This window comes from Erpetoichthys calabaricus, chromosome 7, assembly GCF_900747795.2.
Source record: "Erpetoichthys calabaricus chromosome 7, fErpCal1.3, whole genome shotgun sequence".
Classification (NCBI taxonomy): Eukaryota; Metazoa; Chordata; class Cladistia; order Polypteriformes; family Polypteridae; genus Erpetoichthys; species Erpetoichthys calabaricus.
Window position 1 is genome coordinate 188,098,021 of NC_041400.2, and position 19,402 is coordinate 188,117,422.

The window sequence follows — 19,402 nt, forward strand, 5'->3', positions numbered from 1 at the left end:
AGAAAGACTCCAGGTGCCCAACGAGCTTCTTCCATCGCACCTCGGAAGTGTGGTTGAATAGGGCCCTGAAAACGTCCATGCGCCCCTTGGCAGGGACAACGGGCCCAAGCAGTGCTGGGCTCCCATGCTCATGACCCATAGCCCCGCTGGAAACCAAGGGGGCTGCCTTCTGTCGGTCCAGGGGAGAAACTGTCTTGGCAATACTCTCTTCCCCGGTCCTTCCATAATGAGGACGTCCTGGCTGGGGCCTGCCACAAGAAGTAGCGCAGTGGGTGCTGGCTGCATGGAAGCCATCCTGGAGATCATTATCCTCTGTCAGAGCTTTCAAGAGAAGCTTTTCAGGAAGTGTTGCATAAGCAATGCTTTGGACGGATTCAAAGATGACATTCTATGAGAGAATGATGGTGAAGATAAAGATGATAAGTGACTGGAAGGAGAGCACGGACAACAATTTAGTTATGAGTGATGATGGCGAGTCTCATGAATAATAAAGACTGATGCTTTTTACATTTTATTTTATTCTTAATTCCTTTCCTTTCAGCCAAAAGACCTACCCCAAGAGGTGTAATAGCTATTAGCGCAAATATACGGTTCTTACGGCACGTACAGCCAGGGACGTTCTTAGGCATACGCTGGGAACTACACATCCGCGTAGGGCCTGACTTACAATTTTTTTTTTTTTTGTTGTTGTCAGGCTGTGGGCTTGGAGCCCCTGTCATGCCCCTGGCACTACAGCCGTCTGTGCCAGTCCCAGGAAATTCAGTTTAGTGCATCTCTTAGTCTTATTAACAATGGTAATTTGTTATCCAAATTGCAATCTTCACCTAAATCCCCAATAATATTGTCACGCCATCGTAACTTTGCCAAATGCACTATAGCAAATGTTAATTTTAGAGATTCGTTTCAGATTCATTCAGAGAGATCCCCATAAAATCATGAAATATCCCTACATTACCGGCCTTTACCAGATCCAGAACAAAATCAATATTTTACCACTCTGCATACACACAAGCGTACCTATAGGACTACTGGTCATCTAATGCCTTTACTGGACGTTTTATTAGAACACCTTCCTGAGCTCAAGGGGGGGCTCTGCCCCCCACAGACCCCCCCCCCCCCCATCTGGGGCCTGCACATTTCTGAACCGCATGGGGCCCTCCACACTGTTAAGAACGGCCCTGATCTCCTTACTGCAAACTAGCAGCGCAACCATTGCGCAACTTCCATGGATGACTCGTTTTTAAATCTCGACATTTGTATAAGAGGTTGCTTACGCACATTACGGAGCCTTAACAATAAAGCCACAGGGGGATGCCTTTTGAGCTTTATTAATTTCAGGAAGGCAGAAATGGAGTCAAGTTTAATTGACAATTGCTGAAAACTGTGTCAAATAACGTGACTTCTAGTCAGATGGGATATCAGACGTGACGACTGCAGTTGGCAGATCTCATCACCACAACACCAGGGCCTCGTAACAGCATTATAGGCCCCCCGGGCAAGGCAGTGCACTGGGGCCCCTACCCACACAACCACTCAGCAAGTCACAACATACATTGATTAGCATTGAGCCCCTATGATCGCGGGGCAACTGCCCAGCGTGCCCATGCGTTAAGACGGCCCTGCCAGGCACGTCAGTTTCCAAGAATGAAAATCACTGGGCGGGTCAAATTACATCCTGTAATTACAGAACTGTGACATACATGAACACCCCCACAAGTCGGATTTTCTTCTTGGGTTGGTCTTGTCACACACATGCACATGGGTGACAGTTAAAGGGCTCAAAAGATGGTAATTTCACGCCAGGCCAGTTGGTGGCAGAGTGGCCTAATCCTTTCTCTTTTGTCCCAGCAGACCAAACATGGGAAATTCTTCCTGGAACCTGATGATGCCATTTCCAGTTCCAGGCTCGATGATGTCATTTCCAGTTCTGGGCCCGACAACATCAGCTGACACCATTACCCCTGGCCTTTTCTGGACGTTTTATTAGAACACCTTCCTGAGTTACAGGGGGGCTCCACCCCCAAGGACCCCCTCCCCCCGATTCTGGGGCCTGCATATTTTTGAACCGCGTAGGGCCCCCAAACTGCTAAGAACAGCCCTGGTACAGCTCTTGAATCTAATCCGCACGAGATTGTAGCCCTCTGAAACTGTACGAAGGGTGCGGATCAGATTCGAAAATATCAGGACAGTGAAAATCAAAATGAAGCCACTCTTACGAGAACATGAAGCACTTCCTTGGTAGGTCCTTCGGCAGTTATGGACTCTCCAGCCTTACTGCTGATCTCGTTGGGTCTCTTGTAAACGAATACGGTTCCTGCAGCACTGAAAGTGCCTGGTCTGTCGATAGCCCAGTTTCCATTAATGATTGACTCTCCGAGTTGATTTCTCAGTGCTGTTAAAACATGCAAAGAAGAAAAGAAAGAGACAAACAGTTAAACTGCAGCAACTGCACTTACGGTCATCACATGCAGAAAATCTGAAACAAACATTTGGACGTACCGATATAATTTCTGCTCTTAACCATTTCTGTTATGTTAATATTTGCTGCTCCTTTGGGAATTTCGATAATTTTATGATATCCAACGGATAGGACTGTAGGTCTGAAGATGCCGGCAATTATTTCACAGGCGGAGTTGTCTCCTCCACAAATCCCACATTTGTCAATCACTTGTCTGGATCCTGCTAGTCCATCACAGTCCATACCCTGGGGATAAAAGAAAGAATTGGAGAAGAAACTTAGAAAACTGAGTTTATTTCTTGTTTTTCATCTACCATGAAGACCACCTGTGTTACTCCACTTCTTCTGCGTTGAATGCTTTTTTTCCAGTGATTGTTAGCATTTAAAGGAATGTATGTATTATAGTTGGTTTTGTTTTATCAACTAAATAAATAAAAAAGAAAATCAACCATATAATAAAACACTAAGGTCTGTATGTCCAGACCCTTAAATCAATCTGATTGGTCAGTTTGGCTTTGGTGATGTGGACGCATGAGAATGAGACATACGGGGAAGAGTAAAGGCTGTCAAGCATGAGTGTCAGAGGACCTCGTCTTGGCCGAGGGCCGAGTGATGCGAGTTCCATCCATCCATCCATTATCCAACCCGCTGAATCCGAACACAGGGTCACGGGGGTCTGCTGGAGCCAATCCAGCCAACACAGGGCGCAAGGCAGGAACCAATCCCGGGCAGGGTGCCAACCCACTGCAGGACACACATAAACACACCCACACACCCACACACACTAGGGCCAATTTAGAATCGCCAATCCACCTAACCTGCATGTCTTTGGACTGTGAGAGGAAACCGAAGCGCCCGGAGGAAACCCACGCAGACACAGGGAGAACATGCAAACTCCACGCAGGGAGGACCCGGGAAGTGAACCCAGGTCCCCAGATCTCCCAACTGCGAGGCAGCAGCGCTACCACTGCGCCACCGTGCCGCCCTCTTTCATAATAATAATAATACATTTAATTTATATAGCGCCTTTCCCATGCTTGACCACAGAAAGTCAGGAACTCGGGTTTTACAGAATCATGGCGCCATTTTTACAGCACAGTGTCCCCCTGTCACTGCACTGGGGCATTGGGATGATCCAAACACAGTGCCCCCTGCTGGCCTGACCAACATCTCCTCCAGCAGCAGCCCAACCTTTTCCAAGATGATCTCTAATTCAAGTACTGACTTTGCCGCAGATAGATGCCCTGTTCTGACGCACGGGTGCTATGGCTGCTGGTAACACAGGTAGCTTAAAGCCAATATCAAAAAACAAACAACAATGGACAAAATCAACAAAAGCAACATTAACATAAATAAATGGCACAAAAAAAACACAAAAAGCAAGAACCGCAGCCAGGGGTGGAACCCTGGCTGAGACACAACGCCACGAAAACGATCAAACTTGCCTGTCTAGAGGCAGTAAAGGTTGTAGCGGGGTTCACCTGTTGGAGGGGTCATTTACCGAGCCTTGAGGGTCTCTACCAGCTGATAACGACCTGGCCTGCAGGGCCATCTTAATGTACGGGCACTGGCCGTGGGCCCGAGGAGCATAGGGGCCCTATGGTGTCTCTGACGCCTATGTATGTTCCTGTTTTACTATCCAAACAGGGGCCCCCGTGCACTACTCTGCCGGGGCGTCCAATGATGCTGGTAAGATGGCCCTGTTTATGTTAACGGGAAGCAAAAGTTTATTGTGAGTGTAGGCTGCCGGAACCTGACTCTGTTTAACCCATCAATGCTTCAGCACCCTCGGTTTCCATTTCTGCTGGGATTTTCAAGGGCGTAACCCCTGGTGGATAATGAGAATAGACATACAGTGCATCCGGAAAGTATTCACAGCGCATCACTTTTTCCACATTTTGTTATGTTACAGCCTTATTAAATTCATTTCTTTCCTCAGAATTCTACACACAACACCCCATAATGACAACATGAAAAAAGTTTACTTGAGGGTTTTGCAAATTTATTAAAAATAAAAAAACTGAGAAATCCCATGTCCATAAGTATTCACAGCCGTTGCTCAATACTTTGTCGATGCCCCTTTGACAGCAGTTACAGCCTCAAGTCTTGTTGAATATGATGCCACAAGCTTGGCACACCTATCCTTGGCCAGTGTTGCCCATTCCTCTTTGCAGCACCTCTCAAGCTCCATCAGGTTGGATGGGAAGCGTCGGTGCACAGCCATTTTAAGATCTCTCCAGAGATGTTCAATCGGATTCAAGTCTGGGCTCTGGCTGGGCCACTCAAGGACATTCACAGAGTTGTCCTGAAGCCACTCCTTTGATATCTTGGCTGTGTGCTTAGGGTCGTTGTCCTGCTGAAAGATGAACCGTCGCCCCAGTCTGAGGTCAAGAGCACTCTGGAGCAGGTTTTCATCCAGGATGTCTCTGTACATTGCTGCAGTCATCTTTCCCTTTATCCTGATTAGTCTCCCAGTCCCTGCCGCTGAAAAACATCCCCACAGCATGATGCTACCACCACCATGCTTCACTGTAGGGATGGTATTGGCCTGGTGATGAGCAGTGCCTGGTTTCCTCCAAACATGAGTTCAATCTTTGTCTCATCAGACCAGAGAATTTTCTTTTTCATGGTCTGAGAGTCCTTCAGGTGCCCTTTGGCAAACTTCAGGCTGGCTGCCATGTGCCTTTTACTAAGGAGTGGTTTCCGTCTGGCCACTCTACCATACAGGCCTGATTGGTGGATTGCTGCAGAGATGGAGGACCTCTGGAGCTCTGACAGAGTGACCATCGGGTTCTTGGTCACCTCCCTGACTAAGGCCCTTCTCCCCCGATCGCTCAGTTTAGATGGCCGGCCAGCTCTAGGAAGAGTCTTGGTGGTTTTGAACTTCTTCCACTTATGGATGATGGAGGCCATTGTGCTCATTGGGACCTTCAAAGCAGCAGAAATTTTTCTGTAACCTTCCCCAGATTTGTGCCTCGAGACAATCCTGTCTCGGTGGTCTACAGACAATTCCTTTGACTTAATGCTTGGTTTGTGCTCTGACATGAACTGTCAACTGTGGGACCTTCTATAGACAGGTCTGTGCCTTTCCAAATCATGTCCAGTCAACTGAATTTACCACAGGTGGACTCCAATGAAGCTGCAGAAACATCTCAAGGATGATCAGGGGAAACAGGATGCACCTGAGCTCAATTTTGAGCTTCATGGAAAAGGCTGTGAATACTTATGTACATGTGCTTTCTCAATTTTTTTATTTTTAATAAATTTGCAAAAATCTCAAGTAAACTTTTATCATGTTGTCATTATGGGGTGTGTAGAATTCTGTGGAAAAAATGAATTTAATCCATTTTGGAATAAGGCTGTAACATAACAAAATGTGGAAAAAGTGATGTGCTGTGAATACTTTCTGGATGCACTGTATGAGAGGGAAGAGAATTCCTAAGTTGAGGAGCACTATGAGAGGACGCTCGAGCTCCCAGAGAACTGGGTTTGATGTGCGGTACTGAAAGTTGAGCTGCTGATGAGGATCTGAGTGAGTGAGAGGAGTGTAAGTCTGGAGGAGATCAGTGAGGTTGTGGAGAGCTTTAAATGTTAAGAGCGTTATTTAATATTGTAATCGGTAGTTAACAGGGAGCCAGTGAAGTTGAGAGAGAATCGGTGTAATATGTTCAGTGGATTTAGAACAGCAGGTTATTACCCTGGCAGCAGAATCTTGAAGAAATTGTAAGCGATGGATAAGTTTTTGTGGGATGCCAGATAGAATAGCATTACAGTAATCTATACGTGAGGTGACTCGGGCATTAAACAATACGTCAGTACTGTGTAGCGTAAGAACAGGACAAAGTCTAGAAATGTTTCGGAGATGGAAGAAGGCAGTCCGAGAAATGTTACTTATATGGGAGGAATTGTTTAATAATAATATTATTATTATTATTATTATTTAATAATTGCCATTATTAGTGTATAAATAGATATAAATAATTGCATGTAAACGATTTGCCAAAATCTGCTGTTTGTAAACGATACTGTTTAAAACGTTATTGTTTTTTTCATCAGAAAACCCGGTTTCCACATCTACCTGTATTAGTTTAAATGGCACTTTTGCCACTCGCAATATGGCGGACACGCTGACGTATCGTGTCGACTGGGCAACACAGTGAATGCGGCGTCTATCTATATATGTCTATGCCTCTGCAGACCTACAGACAGAAATCCTGCCTGATGACCTCACTTCCTGTTTGTGCCTCTCCTGAACACGTCCCTTCCTGTCATTATGCCATACAGTGGACTCTTGATTTACGAACTCAATTCGTTCGCGACGGCTGGTTGTAACTCAAGTTGGTTGTAAGTCAAGACTATTTTTCCCATAAGAAATAATGGAAATACCCATAATGCGTTCCGAACCTCCCACAGCAACACTTAACCTTTTCATAATAAAAAAGGGCTGTATAATGTGCATAATTTACCAAAAACACCAATAATTTTTCACAATTATAGACTCAGATCTGCCTTTCGTTTATCCACACTAATATTAGCTTTTCTACCTCGTCTAACACTGTTGATCGTGACTTACTAATATGAGTAACACCTTTAGCCACACTAGTTTCCTGATACAAATCTTTTCTTTGTAAAATTGTTGAGATGGTGGATTTTGACATGCTGTACATATTAGCGAGATCGGTCACAACAACGCAACTCTCATATTTCCGCACGATTTCCTTCTTCGTTTCGATTGTGATCGCTTTCTTTACCTTTCGTTACCTTCTCGTCCTTCCTTAGCTTCTTTTCTAGCTTTTTTGGGGCCATTTTGATAGCAATTATCGAAATAAATTATATAAATCACTGCACTGACCGAAATTACGTCCACAAACACACGTATCTGGGCTCAGACTGATGCTATCGAACGCTCTCTGCTGTTTGTTTACAATCGCACAAGCGGATACACGTGACTGCTTTCAGGTCGTAACTGAAGACGTTGGTCGTAATTCAAAACAAAAATTTTGGTCGTAAACCAAGTTGTTTGCATGTCAGGCCGGTCGTAATTCGAGGGTCGACTGTATAACCGCCATTATTTGTTCGTTGTTACTCTGTTCATTCCTGAGCTCCATCTAAAAAGATCAATGATGCTCGTATTTCCATTATCTTTGTGTTTGTGATTCTTTCACAATGTTTTGTTTTTTTCTAACAATTCCGGAAATTTTGGGACCTTCCTTGTACCTGCTTCGAATCAGCAAACAAGCCAATAGGTGTGTGTGTGGTCACATGACATCCTGATGTCATAACATGTGACCACAGAGTGCATGCCTGCCTGAAGCCGATGCCCATTTGTTTTGCTTCTTAAACGGCTCCACCTCAGATGGTACAGAAGGTGAGTGCCTGGCAAGGGTGCCCGCTACCTCCTTGCCTGTGCCCTGGTGCCCCCTGGGTACTCATCTGATTGCCCATAGGGTTAATCCAGCTCTGACTAAGCTATCTTTGTAATAATTTGATGGACATGTTAATCTTTTAATTACTGCTTATCTAGCTTTCCATAAAACACTTGACAAAGTTATTATGTTTACGGCGTCAGAGGAAACACTTCAGAAGGTTTGGCTACCCACAAGGCTCTAGAATTCACCAGCAGCAGGATAAAGAAACTCGGCCAGTTAACATTTTATTTAGTCTAACTACCCCCCTAAAAAAGGCTACTGTTTCCACAAACGCTGGTAGTTTAGCGTCTCCTAAAATAAATGATTTTATGTTCTGTTTCATCTGGGCACTCTGCCTTACAAGACTGAGGCAAGTTCTGCTCCTTGGCAGCAGAGATGAATTTTTTTCTTTCCAAACCTTGTTGCTGATGACGGACAAAGCAACTTTGTTTCATTGCCGTGAGTCCAAAAAAAAAAAAAAGAAAGAAATAAAATACCATTTCATTTATCATAATCAGAATCAGATGTTCAGAAGCCTGCATAACCTTTAAATACCCAGTCAGATTGGTCTTTGTTTTTTTTAATGTTGGGACAAGATGGGGGTACTCTGTGACAGACCCCCCCACACCCAGAAAAACACCAGCAGAGTCCAATAGAGGGGAAGACGGGAGAACACAAAACATAAAATGAAGGGTGAACTGAACAAAATAACAAAGCCTGTGTCCCTCTGGGGCTGCAATTCAAATGCTTCTTCCTTCCTCCTGGCTGTCCCCTTCCACAACACAGCAGCCTGCTCTTCTACCTCGTCACATAAGTCCATGGCACGGCTCGTCTTTGGACTCCATGGAGGCCTGTATTTACCAAACCTGGAGAATCTTTCAAGGCCACACCATTTTGGCATGAAGCACTGCTGCATATAGTTCATGAAATGCAGAAGAGGAACATACCAGCATTTGGAATTAGTGGGAAACTCCGCAGTGGGTTAATAAAGAGTGCAAAGGAGAAAACTGCTGTATAAGTACGTATACTAATAATATTAACAATAATAATAATAACAATAATAACAACAATAACAATACGTAATAATAATTAATTATAACAACAATAATAATAATTAATAATAATAATCCATCTATCCATCCATCCATTATCCAACCTGCTATACCCTAACTACAGGTTCACAGGGGTCTGCTGGAGCCAATCACAGCCAACACAGGGCACAAGACAGTAAACAAACCTCGGGCAGGGGCCAGCCCACCACAGGGCACACACACACACACACACACACACACACACACACACCAAGCACACACTAGGGACAATTTAGAATCACCAATGCACCTAACCTGCATGTCTTTGGACAGTGGGAGGAAACCCACGCAGACACGGGGAGAACATGCAAACTCCACGCAGGGAGGACCCGGGAAGCGAATCCAGGTCTCCTAACAGCAAGGCAGCAGCGCTACAAACCATGCCACTGTGCCACCCTGCATCAGGAATAGTAAAGGGGAATTAAAAAATACAGACAGTGAAATAGAGGACACTCTAAACTTGCGTTTTTCTGAGGTCTTCACAAGTGAGGAAGTAGATAACCGCCAAGTGGTAACAGGGACTACTAAGGAGGTTCTGAGTGATTTGGAAATTGAAGAGAGAGAAGTGCTGCTCAGATTAAACAGGCTGAAATCAAACAAACCACCAGGACCAGGTACTATTTATCAAAGAGAGCTAAAGCAGGTTAGCAAGTACAGATATAAACCCTTGACGCATATTTTTAGGAAGTCGTGGCGCACTGGGAAAATTCTGAAGCACTGGAAATGGCAAATCTTATCCCATTATATAAAAAGGTTGATTGGGCAGATCCAAGTAACTATAGGCTAGTAAGCTTAACGTGCATCACAGGTGAATTAATGGAAGGAGTTCTTAAGTCATTAATATTATTTGTCATTCCAACAGATGGCGTAGCACCAACACTTGTGGTAATTAAATGCATTACTACAAGTGCTTGTGATGCACCACTTGTTGGTATGACACATGCAATGCATTTTATTACTCCAAATTCTTGTGATGCGCCATCTGTTGGAATGACTGGATGGACACGCAGTTACGCAAATACACAGACACTTGCTCTTATATTAAGGTGGATAACAATGGAATGACAAATGCAATGCATATGTCTGTGTTATATGCCATTTGGTTTGAGATTCATAAAAGCAGTGTTAATGTTAATGTCATTTCATTTCTATAATTGAAGAGCTCAGTTCCAAAATCAGCTAAGTACAAAAGATACATTTTGGAGATAAATAGGAAAATCTGGGTCCGTAAGCATATTTTGAAACTAAATCCCTAAAACTATAGCGCTACACTATTGCAATTAGCAGGTTTTAAAGCTCAAACATATTTTCGGCGATGACCAACTGCATGAAAAGTCACAATCACGTGTTCACTAAATTTTACCAAAAGGTGTAATTAGCAGATTTTGGAACTCACATCTTCAATTGTCTGTGATGCACCATTCATTGTTATGACAGAGATGTAGCAACTGGATGGACACAAAGACACTTATCTTTCATTAAGGTGGATAACAATGGAATGACAAATGCAATGCATATGTCTGTGTTAGAATGTGCCATTTGCTTTGAGATTCATAAAAGCAGTGTTACTGTTTGTGATGCACCATCTGTTGGAAAAATAAATGCAATGCATTTCATTCCTATAAATGTTTGTGATGCATTCTAATGGTATGACAGAGACATAGCAACTGGACAGACATGCAGACACTTTTCCTTTTATTAATAAAATAAAATGTACTAATAAAATGCATTGCATTTGTCATTCTAACAGATGGTGCATCACCAACATCTGTGGTAATTAAATTCATTACTCCTATTCAAATGTTGGTGATGCACCATCTGCTCGAAATGCTTGTGATGCTCCATCTGTTGGAATGACAGGATGGACACACAAATACACAAACACATGTACACTTCTCCTTATATTAAGGTGGAGTGGATATGTCTGTGGTATATGCCATTCGTTTTGAAACTCATAAACGCAGTGCTAATGTTTGTGATGCACCATTTGTTGAAATGACAGATGCAATGCATGTTATTTCTATAAATGTTTATAATGCACCTTCTGTTGGAATGACAGAGAGCATCCAGATGAACACACAGACCACAGACATTTATCCCTTTTATTAAGGTGGATTTTTATAATATTGATTTGATGCTTTCATTGTTCATATTGACATTTATTGATATTTAAGAGTTGAGTATTAAGTATATTTTGTCTTTTTATATTAATCTAATCCCCAATCTTGAGTTCATCCATTCATTATCCAACCCACCATATCCTGACTACAGGGTCACGGGGGTCTACTGGAGCCAATCCCAGCTAACACAGGGCGCAAGGCAGGAAATAAACTCCGGGCAAGGCGCCAGCCCACCGCAGGACACACACACACACACCGAGCACACAATTGGGACGATTTAGAATCGCCAATGCAACTAACCTGCATGTCTCTGGACTGTGGACCCAGACACGGGGAGAACATGCAAACTCCACGCAGGGAGGACCCCAGAAGCGAACCCAGGTCTCCTAACTGCGAGGCAGCAGCGCTACTCACCGTGACACCGTGCCACCCATTTCGAGTTCAGCGACTAAGAATTTCACTACATATTTTGCTGTGAATAACTGAATGCGAGAAATAAAATTGAATTTGATTTTGATTTGATTCGACTCACATACTGTATATTGCTGGTATGACTACAATACCCAGAAGTCTGTGAGTGAGTCTTAAAACACTTTATATGGCATCGCCAGAATTTAGCCTTCAGCTCAGTTTCAGTACAATTTATTATAACTCACACTACAAGGAATGGAATTAAACGCTGATCCTAATAGAGCACAAGTATGGCTAGAGCTACCAGCCTGTCCTCATCCTTCTAGATCTCTCTTCTGCCTTTGACACAGTCAGCCATCAGATTCTCCTTGTCACCTTCTCTGACCGTGGCACCACTGGGACTAGGGGTATAGCACAGAACTCTGGGCTCTATACATAAGCAGTCTCTGTGGGCCCCTTTCTCTCAAAAACACAACTTTTCATTCCAGGCATCGAGGGCCATACCCCCTAGTGGGCCCTGGGTAGTCATATACCCACCCCCCCCAAACACACATACATACACACTAGGATGCCCATGACTGGGACTGCTCTAAGATAGTTTGAGCCCTACCTTTTGGGCAGATCCCACCATATGTCCTAGTCCAGAGAGATGTCAAGGGTGCACCAGGTATGCACTGGGAGGCCCCAAGGATGGGTTCTGAGTCCTCTTCTCTCTATACACTATCGCAGTAGGCCCCATTATCCATTCCCAATGCTTCTCATATCGGTGCTATACCAATGATACACAGCTGTACCTACCATTCCCCTCCAGAGGACCACACAGTCTCACCTAGAACCCCTTCATGTCTCATTGATATTACAAAATGGATGAAGGAGCACCTTGTCCAGCTCAACCTGGCAAAGACGAACCTCCTTATTGTCCCAGCTCGTCCATCTATTCAACACCCCATCATTGTTCAGCTCGGCTTATTGTCACTTGTCAAGTCTGTATGCAACCTGATGACCAGCTGTCCTTTACAGACCACACTGTAACTGTATCTTGGTCTTCACGATTCACTTTATACAACATCAGCGAGGTCAGACCATATTTGACAAGAGTATTCAGCACAACTCCTGGTCCAGGCTTTGGTCTTGTTACTTCTGAACCTCTCCAACTCTCTGCTGGCAGGAGTTACTGGCATGTGGCGCCAATGTGCTGCAGATGATTTCAAATACAGTGGCATGTCTGATGCTCGAGGATGGCACATGTCACTCCTCTTTTCAGATGACTACACTGGCTACACTACACATGCATGAAGTTCAAATCCTTCATGCATGCCTGCAAAGTAGACAGTGGGTTGGCACCCATATAAATGGAGACACTTGTGAGATCCTACGGTCCTACTAATAAATGCCATCAGGTGATGTGGTGATGCCATCTCTTTGTACCATCAAATCTCTTTTATTGTGTATCTCCTAGCTGGTATAATAAGCTGCCCACCTCCACCTGAAGACCACAAAATGGCCAGAGTTCAAACTCCAGGCCATGGAGGTGTGAGGCATTATGCCGCCCTCAATCTGAACTTGTTTTGAATTTCTTCTTCCAAGATTTCACGGCTTCGGCCAGATTTCTTGACTCATCTCAGCAGGGTTACCAAGCTTGCCAAAATTCAACCTGCAGGGAACAGCTCATGTTTTCCACCAGTTTGTTACAATGGTCATATAGTCTGTATTTTGAAAAGTTCTGTCTGCTTATGACAAATAAGCAGCAAGCAATTTCTGTATATTTATGCGGATGAAAATCATATTAAACACGTCCATAAATCAGCACTTTCTAATAATGAAGGGTCTTTAGTTCTTAAGACGTGGGTGCAGCATTTAGTGAAAGAAATGCAACTGTAATTCACGGAATGCACGCCAGATGTGCCGCGTGCAAGTTGATTCAATTGTAAGTAAAAAAATGCAACTAAGTGTATATAAAGAAAAACCTAAGAAATCTGACAAACGAGACAAGACCACTCAGTCCATCAAGCCCATAATTAGCTAAGCTGTCCTGATATCTCATCCTGGTTCTTCTTAAAGGTCCTCAAGGTTCCTGCTTCAATCTTCTTGTTCTTAGCCACCTTAATAACAGGACAAGTGTCTGTGTGTCTGTCTGGTTGCTATGTTTCTGTCATTCCAACAGACGGCACAGCACAAACATTTGTAGTAATAAGATGCATTGTATCTGTCATTCCAACAGATGGCGCATCACAAACATTAACATTACTTTTTACAAATTCCACACCACATGGCATGTAGCAGAGAAATATTTATTGCTTTTGTCATTCCAAGAGATGGCACATCACGAACCAACCAACGAACCAACCATTTTCCAACCCGCTATATCCCAACTACAGGGTCACAGGGGTCTGCTGGAGCCAATCCCAGCCAACACAGGGCACAAGGCAGGAATCAAACCCCGGGCAGGGCGCCAGCCCACCGCAGGGCACACACATACCCACACACCAAGCACACACTAGGGACAATTTAGGATCACCAATGCACCTAACTTGCATGTCTTTGGACTGTGGGAGGAAACCCTCGCTGACACGAGGAGAACATGCAAACTCCATGCAGGGAGGATCTGGGAAGCGAACCCGGGTCTCCTAACTGCGAGGCAGCAGCGCTATATAATACGACATGATATATGTAATTAGAATGCAGATGTGCAGATACAACCAGCCTTGTAAGTCAAAAAGTCTGTATCAGTATGACTTTCAACAAGGAATTGCACACAAGCATGAGCAGCCATGATGAGTACAAGAAATGTACAATGACACAAAACACTCAGATTCAGCTGACAGTTACAAATCTGATTCATTAAAGATGGTACGCCAGGCTGACTACAAAAATTTAGCGAGCCTCTTTAACTAGATACAATCCATCCATTATCCAACCCGCTATATCCTAACTACAGGATCACGGGGGTCTACTGGAGCCAATCCCAGGCAACACAGGGCACAAGGCAGGAAACAAACCCTGGGCAGGGCGCCAGCCCACCACAGGGCACACACACACCCACATACCAAGCACACACAAGGGACAATTTAGAATCGCCAATGCACCTAACCTGCATGTCTTTGGACTGCGGGAGGAAACCCACGCAGACACGGGGAGAACATGCAAACTCCATGCAGGGAGGACCCGGGAAGCAAACCCGGGTCTCCTAACTGTGAGGCAGCAGCGCTACCCACTGCGCCACCGTGCCACCCCACATTAAAAACATTTGCAGTAATTAGATGCATTGCATCTGTCATGCCAACAGATGGTGCATCACAAACATTAACATTGCTTTTCACAAATTCTACACGATATGGCATGTAGCACAGACATATTCATTTACCTTTGTCATTCCAATAGATGGCGCATCACAAACATTTGTAGCAATACATTTTATTATTACAAATGATTGTGATGCACCATTTGTTGGAATGACAAACGCAGTGCATTTTATTTCAACATGCCTTACAAAATACATTGCACTGCAAACGTTAAAGCTGACATCTCCACTTATTACTTAAATTTCAACACGTCTTAGATGCGGTAGCACAGCAAGTAAAGCTATATTACCACAAGGCAACAAATCTGCAATAATCCAGAACATAGTTTCTTAAACTTTGGGTCGCAACCATGTTGTCCGAATTTGGGTCGTGCACAGTGTGGCGGACGGCCGGGACGCCTCGACAGTGGAAGGGCCGGGCATTACCTCCCCCGGGGAGCTAGATGGCAGCCCCCCTGGGTTGCAGTGATGTCTCGGACTCCCACAGGGCTCCTTGGGAATTGGAGTTTGGAGCAGTCCTGCTGGGTTCTGTGGGTGCCACCAGGTGGTGCTAAAGAAACTGTTGAGCCCTGTGTGGCACCACTTTCGCCACACCCGGAAGTGTTACTGGAAGAAGGTTGTTGGACATCTGGAGCGCTTCCGAGTGTCCTATAAATGGAGCCAGTCGCCACTGCTCTGGGAGCCAGAGTCGGCTGGAAGAGGACGAAGCTGGCCAGGAGGAGTGGAGGAGACAGAGAAAGAAAGAAGAAGAAAAGGGTTTTGTGCTGGACTGTGTTTGCTGTGCTTGAACACAGTACATTTCCTGAACAATAAAATATATTATTATTATTATTAACAAAAGTTTTTCTGCATTTTGTCATTCAGAGTTTGCGTGGGTGGAGGACTCTGTTCAGCAGGGTACTGCTGTGGTGTTCTGTTCGTTATCCCCGCCTACTTAAAAGGTGAAGCTCCGCCCATAGTCCTGACAATCTGACAACTTATATGTGGAAACAGAGGAAGTGCTCACAGATGAAACTCTGAACTGAAGGTGTCCAGTTATGAATGACCTCCTAAAGAGCTTCGTGATTTTTCTACTGCCAGGTCAGGTTGGAGAATATGCACTGGTACAGCATGTTGCTGCACCCCCCCACATGATAAAAGAGCTCAGGATCCTAGATGCCAAAGGCAGACAGGCAGGCCAGTGCCACCCTTCCGGAGATGACCCTCTATCTGCCGCATCCTGGTGTTACGTAGACATCCCGTTGGCCTGGTCCAGCAACTCGGGTCCTCAAAAATGAGGGTGCTGCGAGCAGGATCACCCTCGGGTAATCGCGCCACGTGGCCGTAGTGCCGTAACTGACGCTGCCTCACAATGCAGGAAATGTGCCTCATTCGGGACTCCATGAGCAACACAAAGTCAAACCAGGATTCTCCAAAGAGACACAGTAGTGAAGGAGTCCAGTCTTCATCTCAGGTCACTGGATAGTGTCTATGTCTCACAAACAAGGAGCACCAGGACCCTAAAGACTTGGACCTTTGTCCTTTTGTGTAGATATCGGGAGTGCCACACACCCCTTTCCAGCAACCTCATGACCCCGCTGTGCTCTCCCAATCCATGTACTGACTTTATAGGAAGAGTCACCAGAGTCATGAATGTCACTGCTGAGGTAATTACATGATTAATACATGATTAATGATATACAACTATACAATGATGAGTAATGATATACAACATCTTGCCTGAAGAAGGGGCCTGAGTTGCCTCCAAAGCTGCATATTGTAATCTTTTTAGTTAGCAAATAAAAGGGGTCATTTTGCTTGACTTTTCTCTACTGCTGAGGTAAGTAAATCTCTCAACGAGGTCCACTTTCTCTCTGCAAACAGTCACATTGCTGATGGCTGTGCCCAAGAGGTCATTAAAGGCCTGGATGTTGGTTTTTGTCAGGACACTCACAGGCCCAGACCTTCAGACCCCTTGATCAGTCTCACGAGAGCCCCCATCACAGCCGCCATTGACTCCACGAAGAGCACAGCATCATCAGCAAAGTCAAGATCAGTGAATCTCTCTTCACCAACAGATGCCCCACAGCCACTGGACTGCATGACAATGCCCAACACCCCGTCCATGCCAGCACTGAACAGAGTAGGACGACAACACACCGCTGACGGACCTCAGAATCAACTGGGAAAAACACAGAGGGTCTGCCTCCACTCTGCACAGCACTCCCAGTACCAGTGTACAGGCCGGCCATGATATCCAGCAACTTCGAGGGGATCCCACGAAGTCTCAGGAGGTCCCACAGGGCAGCTCGATCAACTCTTTCTGAAAATCGACAAAGGCTGCAAAAAAAACTCTGCAGATATTCGCATTTGCACTCCATGAGAACTCTCAGTGCCAGGATGAGGTCGATGGCAGACCTCTTAGGCGTAAAAACCCAGACTGCTCCGGTCAATGGTAGGTGAGCAAGTGATCACGGATCCTATTGAGGATGACCCTAGCGAGGACCTTACCTGGCACCGAGAGCTGTGTTATGAGTTGCTGTACATTTTATATTATAATATGGAGTCACACATTTAACCATTTGTATTTAGCCAGCCGAGACAGGCACATGTCACTCCTCTCTTCAGGTCGCCACATTGGCTCACTGGTCCAGTCCCCCTCTCCGGAAATTGACCCTCTATCTGCCGCAGCCAGGTGTTACGTAGGCGTCCCCTTGACCTGGTTGTGTGGAAGAATAATTTTAGGGTAACATATGTAAGAAGAATGAGTCGAAGACATCACAAAGGTTTGGGGCAGCCACCCGTATATTATGCTTGGCTGCAATTGCTCTTTTTAAATACACGAAGTGAATCGTTTGGAGTCCAAAACAGAACTGACTCTTAGGAGACAAGATGGCAGCTTTAAAGGCCCAGAAGGGAAATGACGTCTTCATCGCAGGAAGTGGGAGTGGTATCCTGGTGTTCGGAAGTGACGTCATCCTTGGGGCCGTCCAGAGGCGGGATTTCCCGGGACAGGTCTGCAAGGGACTGAGAGAGATAGTCAGTACACTCCGCCACCCCCTGGCCTGGCGTAGAATTACAAGTGTCTAGGCCCTTCAGCTGTTTCCCATGCGCACGTGTGTGACACATAGCATTCATCTTAACGAAATAGCATAAAGGGTTAATAAGTGTGGGAAACCAAATACAGTCGACCCTTGATATACGACCAGCCTGACATGCGAACAACTTGATTTACGTCCAAAATTTTTGTTTTGATTTACGACCAACGTCTTGCGTTACGACCCGAATGCGGTCACGTGTATCCGCTTGTGCGATTGTAAACAAACAGCCGAGAGCGTTTGTAAGCGTCAGTCGGAGCCCAGATACGTGTGTTTGTGGACGTAATTTCGGTCAGTGCAGTGATTTATATAATTTTTTTCGATAATTGCTAAGGAAGGAAGAGAAGGTAACGAAGGTAAAGAAATCGATCACAATCGAAACGAAGAAGGAAATTGTGCGGAAATATGAGAGTGGTGTTCGTGTGACCGATCTCGCTAATATGTACAGCATGTCGAAATCTGCCATCTCGACAATTTTACAAAGAAAAGATTTGTATAAGGAGGCTCCTTCCAAACAATAACCACCTTCCATTTCATTCTCCTCCTCCTCCTCCCTTCCTGCAGCCCAAAGATGTCAAATTAAATGGTGAGTACAGTATGAAATTGTTGTTTCTGGTAGGCTAGGCACTTTTTATAACTTTTTGGTTAGTACATTAGAAAAATTATTGGTGTTTTGGTATGCACATTATACAACCCTTTTTTATTAGGAAAAGGTTAAGTAAGTGTTGCTGTGGGAGGTTTGTAATGCATTATGGGTATTTCCATTATTTCTTATGGGAAAAATAGTCTTGACTTACAACCAACTTGAGTTACAACCAGCCCTCGCGAACAAATTGAGTTCATAAGTCAAGGGTCCACTGTAAAAGTGAACAACAAAATGTATACTGAGATATAAGAACTGGTTTAGGAAAAATACTGAGATGGTCAAGTAAATAAAGAATGTACCGGAAGAAAGGTTTGGTGTAATAAACAAAACTAACCAACCCACAGCATAGCATACGCCACATAATTATGTATTGATGGGTGAACACTTCCTGAAAGACACAGTTGTCCAAATGGGGTGGGTTTGAGGATACGACTGTGAGTGAATGAAAAGATGGAACTCTGGAGAGAGCAATTGTCTGTGACTGAAAACTGGAGGACCGCCGCTGCGCCCCCACCTCCCAGAGTGAGGGACGGCGAGGGGCGCCCAGTGAGGACGCCCTTTCTACCTCTCCGGAGAGAGGGCGGGGAAGCGGACCCGAGTGGTTTCGGGTCCTAACTGTCCAACGACAGGTCGGCACAACCGGTAACGATCCTTCCACAGGTTCACCTACGGAAACCTTGTTAGGACATTTACATCCTCTAGATAGGCAAGTTCGATCGTCTGATGCCCTTTCTGCCCCGACATTCTAGTGTTTGTTTGTGGGCGGGGCTCGGTCTTGCGTACGTCTTGCTTAATAATAATAATAATAATTCTTTGCATTTATATAGCGCTTTTCTCACTACTCAAAGTGCTCAGCAATTGCAGGTTAAGGGCCTTGTTGAAGGGCCCAA

General features: G+C 44.9%; 1 protein-coding gene across 1 annotated transcript in view; it reads right to left on the reverse strand.

The window, feature by feature from the left end:
- adamtsl7 (ADAMTS-like 7) overlaps window positions 1-19,402 on the reverse strand; it is a 361,338-nt gene that overhangs the window by 145,428 nt on the left and 196,508 nt on the right. Inside the window, exons 2-3 of the mRNA XM_051929912.1 lie at window positions 2,500-2,704; window positions 2,217-2,392 (exon numbers count right to left, since the gene is read on the reverse strand). Of these exons, the coding sequence (XP_051785872.1) occupies window positions 2,217-2,392; window positions 2,500-2,704 (381 nt within the window). The remainder of the gene's footprint in view (window positions 1-2,216; window positions 2,393-2,499; window positions 2,705-19,402) is intronic.